Source organism: Mesoplodon mirus (genome assembly GCF_964341445.2).
Source record: "Mesoplodon mirus genome assembly, chromosome: 16".
Taxonomy (NCBI): Eukaryota; Metazoa; Chordata; class Mammalia; order Artiodactyla; family Ziphiidae; genus Mesoplodon; species Mesoplodon mirus.
Genome location: NC_138992.1, coordinates 55,157,205 through 55,165,613, shown reverse-complemented (window position 1 = coordinate 55,165,613; position 8,409 = coordinate 55,157,205). Strand labels below are relative to the sequence as shown.

Here is an 8,409-nt window from a genome sequence, read left to right as displayed (position 1 = left end):
AAATGTTGAATGCTAGTGGCAAAATAACTGTTTTCCAAGGAGTCAAAAGTTTTACTCAGAACATTGCACCAGCTAATCAACTCCTATAATTAATCACTTAGTTGGAATTTAGGGAATAGGGATCTGGTAGGTACCCTAAAGGGATAAATTCGGGGGTGATTGAGTGTGCATTTGACAATGCGAATGAGTGGGCTTTATTTCTGTGCTGAAGTACCTGGGTTGTAAGGATGGGTGAAGAACATGGGTCCCTGGGTCTTCTCAGGTCTAGAGTCATTCTGGAAGACTGAGGTCTGAGCGAGCTCTTTCACACGCTCTTTCCCTCCTCCCTCCAGGCAGTAATGGGGCCGAGTCACAGGTTGAAGACCACTTGAACCAGGTTGGCCTTGGAGGTGGTGATGGTGATCTTAAATATTCTTATTTTACACTGGGTTCTAGGGAAGGTCAAATGAAGTCATGTATCTGAAAGAGACATACTGTCTTATATATGTGAAAGGGTTAGTGATTATCCCAACACCATCAGGACTCTGGTGTAAGACACAGTCTAAAGTCACTTAGTTCATCCAAATGAAGGAAGCAACGTCTAATTTTTTTCCATGACACATTTATTCCCATTTTGTCTTTGCCCTCGGGGAAAGGTGTTAATGTTTTCTACGTGGAAAAACTCCATTTTGAGGTTACTGAACACTCTAAAATACCTAAGTACCTACCAGTTCTGAAGCAAGGATTTTGCCATGTCAGAGGTGAAACAAAGGAACTTTTATCCTGGGATGCAAACTTACGAGGCAGGATGGAGTGGGAGAGGGTGTGGAAGGGTTGGCAAGGGGCTTTGGCACAAGAAGGCAATGTGTGCTATCTTAAACTGCAGGGGCTCCTGGCTGCCTTCTCCAAAGGCACAAGGCTGTTCTTTGCCAGCCCTCATCACAGTGGTCACGGCAGTGAAAACAGTAAAGAAGTTAGGATTACAGTCATTCCATGCTTTGGGGCCTGGCCTGGGCACGCCAGGAGGCAGAGTGACAGCTGAATAATGCTTCAGTATATTTTGATCAGAGACAAGGCTAGTTTAAGGATATTGTGTTTTTATCTTCAAGTCTTCCATGAGAATGATTTCTGGGGAGAACTGGCCTCTTTCCCTTCTTTGATTTTAGTTGCCCAGATGGTACCAATGTGTGAGTTTGTAGGGCTGATGGAAGAACTTGACCTGATGGCTCTGGAAGGTGAAATCTGCTTTTCCCAACAGTTGAAACTGGTGGCCAAAGGCTGCATCTGCCCACATACACGTTCTCTTTGGTCTGCACACGGTTGGCCAAGAATTTGAGTTTAGCTTAAGTGTCAGGTGACATTATATTTCCAGGTCAGAAGATCTAGCAGCCCCAGGCCTGATTTCTGCATGGTTCTGATTGTCTAGAGCTGGGATCCCCCTTTAAAGGGGGTGTGTGTCCTCTGGTTCACCATGATCTCCGTCATTCTTTAGGGTCCTTCTTCTGCCTGATCTGAATCGCTCATTTACAGAATCTGCCTGTTCTTTCCAAGGCATCTGTTTAGAAAGGATTAGGAGGCTTCTATTTAAATAGGAAGCAAGACTCATTTGGTTCAAAACCATGCAGCAATAAACACTTCTTGGGAACTTTTAATGCCAACATTAGAGATATTCCAAGAGAATGAAGATAGAGGTTTGGGCTGCTTCATCTCAGAGATGAGGCTGTATACATTTTCCCCTAACTCCATGCACTTCTAGTCCTCATGTGTGCAGATCCTAAAGCCTATTAGAAAGCAAAGTCAGAGTGACCCTCTGACCATCTTATAGGGGTTGCCCAACGGGTGTGCGACCATTCTATCCCAGCTTTTCTTTTGATGTTATCTGCATACTTGACTAATTAGTCTAGCTTTTGAATTACCAAAATCTTAGAAAGAAAAGATGCTTTCTTGCTTTAACAGTGAGTGGGCTAGAAAAAACTGTAGAGCATTATGAAATGGTTTTGGCAAAGCTCAAAATTATTTGTGCGGTTAATCAACTCTCCATGGCTGCCTTCCTTGTTTCCCGACTCTTGGGAATACAGTGACTTTCTGATCTCAGACTTGCCTGTCTGTGAATTCTTCATGTGAAAAATCAAGCACTTGTTCTGGTAAGGAATTTAAAGTTATTTAGTTAGTGCTGAGGACAAAATTATTTTAAACATCACTGATCACCTAAGAATTCTATCTTTGGGCTTACCCACCATGATTTTAGAAATTTCCATCAAATGATACTTGCTAGTTAAAAGCAGCTTTGTGGTTCTGGTTAGGTTGAGGAATAAGTTTGTCCTTGTGACAGGAATCTATCATTTTACACTAAAGAATTTACAAGTATATTTCTCCCATTGCCTATAAGCATATCTATTAACATTTTAAAGATTTAAGATACATAAGATGATTCTTGAAGTTTTTTTTCCCCCCAAGATACTTTGAAAACACACTGGTAAAGATAAAAGGGGTAGCTGTTGCCATCTTGATTCTCTTGTAATAATCTTCCAACTGATCTGCATTTCTACCCTTGCTGCAGAGGGTTAATTGAAAAGATATGCATCAGAACGCTTGCTTAAAAGAGGCATAGCCCTTTGTTTGGAGAGCAGGAATTGCTTATAATATTAACACTTCCTGTCTGGTAAATTATTGTATTTTAAAAAATAAGCTACAATGTATAAAACCAAGGTCATTTCCCACAAAATGTTCATGTTCTTTGTGATTACAAAACACTGCATCTTGTAAAATATTTCCAGTTCTGTTAACTTGAGAAGTACTAATGCTTATTATAAAAGTGTCACATCTCTCAGAATTGTAGAAGCCTATGCAGTATATTTCTTGTCTTATTTGGAAAATTAAGTTATAATTACTATTGTATTTAAGATTACATTTTGACATAACACATTACCATTGTGATTCTCAGACTCACAAGAAAAGTTATAAAACATGAGATTGTCTTAAAAAAAAAAAAAAAAAGAAAAGGAACTATTTACAAAACAGGACCAGAAGTAAAATTCCCGTTTTGATTTCTGGTCCTATGATAGATACACCTTTTAAAGCATGTATATCATTGATTGGATCTGGACTTTTTCAAAGTCAGTCACAATAAGCAAACCAGTCGGTTTTAAATGCATTTTACACTTTCTTGCTCTAGTGGTGGGCATTACTTAGTGATACAATTGGTACCTAAAAGTGCTAAGCTCGTTTTATTTACTGACTTCCGGTTTGACTAGTTACAATGCAAAAGACAGAAGGAAACAGTTCCGCTCTGGAGGAATTCCCACAGGTATGGGGAACAGGGAAAGCGTGTATGCTGCTGGTTGGGTTATTTTCTTAGAGAAATGAAATTTCCAGTTGACCCGTGTGCCCAGCGCTTTCTCCAAAATGATCCACATCCTCATCCATATTCATGAATCGTGCTCTGTTTCCACTCATTTGTATGCACAAATTCTTCCCTGCGTTCATACAGGTCAGAGCTACAGTTGATGTGGTTGACAGAAATTCTACAGGGTCATGAGAAAAAGCAGCACCTTGTCCACAAAAGTCCATGGAAGTTTGCTCCTTAACCTGCTGTTAAAGTAAATTGCACGTCTTTCACGTCCCTCACCTATAGAATTCTGTGTACAGCTAATAACCAGTCATCCAACCGGCTGATTATAAAAGGGAACACCAAGGTGTCATATTCATAATTACATTCACAAACAGCCTTACATGAGTCTGTGAAAACCCACCAGGGACTGTGCTGTGGTTCAGATGTCAGCCTTAGAATGCAGGTCTAAGAAACAAAGAAACTGTTCTGTTTCATAGAGCATTCCTCCACACCTCAAAATGTCGGTCCTGTCCAGTTCATGGCAATTTGTCTTGAAATGGTATCATGTTCATTAAAAAACAAACAAACAAACAAAAACTGTTCTGACCAGAAAAGATGCTGGAGATCATAAAAACCTTTCTAGTCTTAGGATCCTCCAGATCTATTTTTCACATACCCTTTAGTTTTCCCTGAGGAAAAGAATATTTTTTACAGTATTTTGCTACTATTCTCAAGGTATTCTCTCCCACATGTACACGTTCTGTCACTTTTCTCTAAACATTCACAAGTGAATGCTGCGCTTTCCTTTTCTACTGAAGTCGGATGAAGCCGGAAATGGGTTTTAGCAGTGCCGGCTAATTCAGAACCCAGGGCTGCTTTCAAGTGTGGCTTAGTGTGACACCAGCGACAGTGGACTTCAACTTAAGTGATCTTGAAATTTGATAGGGGGCATGTCAGTTTCAGAAATCTTTTGCAACATACATGTCACTATTTTTTTTAAAGTTTTGTTGGAAAGCCCAAGAACTGTAACACACATCGTATTGAAAGTTTTTATCTGCAACACAGTGATGCCTGGACAAAGAATCGTCTCATAAAGGGCACCCACCCTGTTGGTGCACGGAGCTGCTGACAGGCATGCACATTCTTGCTCAGAAACCCACTGCCCTCTTCCTGACACTGGCTTTTGCCAAACAAGGGAGAAGACTTCCCGGCAAGTGAGGAGGAGAGCAGTCTGTGCCCACCCGAGATGCGCACGGCAGTCCTGCATCCCTGGCCTGAGTGCTTCCCGCAAAGGAGCTCTCTCCTTGCTTCAATCAGCTGCTCCCAGAGCGGGAACCTGGCAGCTCCCTCGGAGGTGCCCAGGGACAGTCACCACCAGCTGATCAGCTCTAGGATGGTGAGCCCGAGCCAGGTGTCCACAGCCCTCCTGTATCTCCTCTCTGGCTCCCCACCCACTTGCTACCCGGGTGTTTCCTCCAGGTTGTCACACTGCCTCCCATAAATTGGTTGCACATTCTCTGAGAAGAACTAAGGCTTAAAATCACTGTTCTCTGCCGTGCAGCTACCTGGAGAAGCCTGTCCATCACCAGGAAATGCCTTCTTTGGAGAGAGATGAGAAATCTTTTCTGAAGGAAAGGGTAACGGGGAGAGAAAAGTCAAGGGCTACCACATGCCTTCTTCAGAAAGACTCTGGGACCAGAACCCACTGCACTGCCGTTCCTTTTCCACAGACATGTGCCCGTGATGGGCGAGGCTTCGGTTAAGCAGCCACATGCCCTGGGGCTTCCCTTCCCACCCATACTCCCCTCCTCCTGCCAAATGAACACAGAAAAGAACGTGGTATCACAGAGAAGGCATAAAACAGGGACTTCCCTGGTGGTCCAGTGGTTAAGATTTTGCCTTCCAATGCAGGGGGTGTGGCTTCAATCCCTGGTTGGGGAGCTAAGATCCCACATGCCTTGGGGCCAAAAAACCAAAACATAAAACAGAAGCAATACTGCAACAAATTAAATAAAGACTTTAAAAATGGTCCACATCAGAAAATCTTTAAAAAAAAAAAAAAAAAAGAGGAGGCATAAAACAAATCTTGGACTTAATTTGGCACTTCATTTAGTTCCAAAATGTAACAAAATAGCTCTATATATTTTTTTTTATTTTAGCATTTATAATCAGTGCTGTATATTGCAATTTGTAGCTTTCTGGGTGGCTTAAAAGAAGTTTCATTCCTTTTCTTCAAGGCCAGGCAGGTGAAGCCTGGTAGTTCCCTAGTCATTACATGCCTTGGTACAGGGTATCAGTGTCTCTGTGCAGGAAGTACTGAGGGTCTGTGCCCACCTCAGAGCTAGAGAAGAGGACACACAGAGCCCCGGGCTGGCCAGCAGAAAGGAGCCCCGCGTGAGTGTGAGATGCAGAGAGTGTGTGTGAAGAAGGCTTTAGAAAGGAGAAGAAATCCCAAGGAAGCTGCATCCAGTTCTACCCTTTGCTTGTATCGGTGCACTGGCTAATACCTAGGTAAGGACTGAGCTTGGCTCAGCCAGGTCAGAGCCTAGCACTAGTCATGGGCTGTACCTCTGGGGTCAGAGCCACAGAGCCTCACTCTAGGACTGCTCCACAGCTACCATCTCTCCCTCCTTGTGTCCCAAAGTTCTGGGAGTAGGGGATGGATTTAGCCCCTCATCACTTTAATCTCTTTTGATTAGTGACTTAATCCAAGGATCAAGGGCCATGGAACTTTGCTGAAGAGAAAACCCGCTGCTCCACTACTGCACCCCAACCATCACTGAAGTCCATGGTGAGCCTGCTGAAATGGCTGACCAGCCTTGGACTCACCGTGGCCACTGGGCAATCCAGCCACAGTGCAGGGCCTTCTGGACCAGGCCAGAGCATCACCTCCCAGCAGAGGTGCCTGTGGGTGAAGCGACAAGACACCAGGGAGGAGAAAAGACAGGCTGGGGTAGAGGATGCAAATACGTTTCTGCACTTAAAAAACCCTTTCCTGGCTGACTTTGTTAGTATTCAAACATACATTATAGCTGGTGCTGTATTGACTGGTAATCACGATGTGATATTAACTGAAGCTCTTTCTTTGCTCTTAAAATAAGTGTTTTTAAAGAAAAAAATAAATGAAGGAGGGAAACAGGATCTCTTTCAAGGAATAATGCTTCAAATGTCATGTGAAAGTTTAAAAAATAAAGTTGCCAAAATATATGAATGCACAGATTGCAGATGTTACACTGTAGAACCTCCTTCTTTTTTCCCTTGATTATTAGAAAAAAAGAGGATAGCTCTTACGACTAGATGACTTCTTTCTACTCTTTCAAAAAAAAAGCATATGTACAATCTCTAAATATATTAAACTTTGCTCTGTGCAACTTCATTTAACATTCCTATGGCTGATCCTAGGCCCCCGTCCCGACACAGTGCATCCTATAAGGTGCTCTTACTTCTTTGCATAGGTATAGGAGGAATAACTTTAGCAGGGCAATCAAGAGTAGGGTAGACAGAGAATGAGCTTATTTATAGGGCTTGACAACTACTCCCCTGTCCCCGCACCACTACCACCAAGACAGACAAACAGACAAATACCAGGCTAGAAAGTCTAATAAATGGAACACAGTGCAAGCCCTGGTCCTATTAAATTGAGAGATTCCTATACCAACACGCATTTTCCTTTTGGTGTTCTGTATGTTCCCTTCTGAGCAAATTCTTAATGAATAGCTCCAATATTTTGATAAGAAAAATAAAGGTTTGGACCTTCCTTTTCCCCATATAATCTTTACATTGTTCATTAACCCATCTCCCAGACATGCTAAAGCATAAAACCTATAAAAGTGCACTCAGAATGGATGTTGACCTCACATAACTTTCTGAACAGATGGGGACGTGGAGGCTGTGCTCTGCTGTGTAAATAAAGCACACCTGCCGGGATGGTCTGGCATTCTCTACCTTTTCTGAAAACAGTCAGCGGTGGCGTTTTGAGGGAAGGAAGGCCTGATGAGCCACTGACCTGGCAACAACTGTCAGATAAGCAGTGACGAAGAGATCCGAGCTATGGCTGGCGTCGCATCCCTGAAGGAAGCTTTGAAGCTTACCCAGATGGCAATGCGTGCCAGGTCTTGAGTGCATTGTGGCCGGGAGAGAGTGGGCCAGGCCACCCCTCAGGGAAGGCTTCCGAGGAAGACTCCCAGACGTTTCCCAACAGTGACAGCGGGATGTCCTGAACTCAGCTGGGGCTGAAGTCTGCTGGTGATGTCCATTGTCAATCTCTTTTCAAGCTTATGCCCTCCTGGGCCCTTCAAGCTAATAGCTCTACCGTGGTTCAGTTTGGGGCCATTCTTTAAAACAAAACAAACAAACAAACAAGACATAGAAAAGATACCCAGACTGCTGCCGTTTCCTGGCAACACATCATGATGTGTACTGCTCCCAGAAGTCCAATGGAGAACAGGCAAAAGACTATTCACAATGAAAACAGGTATCGCTCTTTGTACAAATGCTACTGAATAACGTGTAGCTTTTTTTTTAAGCGTCAAAAAAAAAAACCCCAAAAAACCTCAGAAACGACATTATCCAGAAAGGTTATCAAAATGGGCTTCCTTTCCAGGAAAAATGGGCTTGGTTGGTTCGATTGCTACAGAAGTCCACAGTTTTCAGAGCTAGACATACAGCAAAAAAAAAAAAAAAAAAAAAAAAAGTTGATTTTTTAAGGAAAAAAGTAGTTACAGATGCTCTCGGCTGGGTTCTCAGCAAGAACAGTGAGGGTGGTGACCTTTTTTGTTTTTTGCTGCGATTTCACCAAGGTTCCCGGAAGTGCCTTCCCTGGGTTTCAAGTGTGTTTTTTTCAGAAGGAAAAGCGCTTTCCAACACCCTCAGCACAAGTCAAGGGCAGGAGTGTCTGGGCAATGATCAGGGGCCTGTGCATTAGTCAATGAACCGCTGGCAGGCCTTCTTCCAGCGGCAGGCCGTGCACCACATGTCACGGTTCTCCATGCCGTACACCTTCCGGCACTTCTTCCCCTCTCCCCGGGGCTTCCTGTAAGACAGGCCAGGAAACAGTATTCAGTGTGAGGGATTCAATGGGCATTCTTTGGAGGGCTCAA

General features: G+C 43.3%; 1 protein-coding gene across 3 annotated transcripts in view; it reads right to left on the bottom strand.

Moving 5' to 3' along the window:
• Positions 1-535: 535 nt before the first annotated feature.
• ZNF704 (zinc finger protein 704) overlaps positions 536-8,409 on the bottom strand; it is a 217,710-nt gene continuing 209,836 nt past the window's right edge. For 2 of the 3 annotated variants that reach the window (XM_082600715.1, XM_082600716.1), the window contains one exon: positions 536-8,342. In XM_082600715.1, coding sequence (XP_082456841.1) covers positions 8,231-8,342 — 112 coding nt within the window. In that variant the 3' untranslated portion in view covers positions 536-8,230. The remainder of the gene's footprint in view (positions 8,343-8,409) is intronic. The other variant, XR_014291541.1, reaches the window with a different exon arrangement.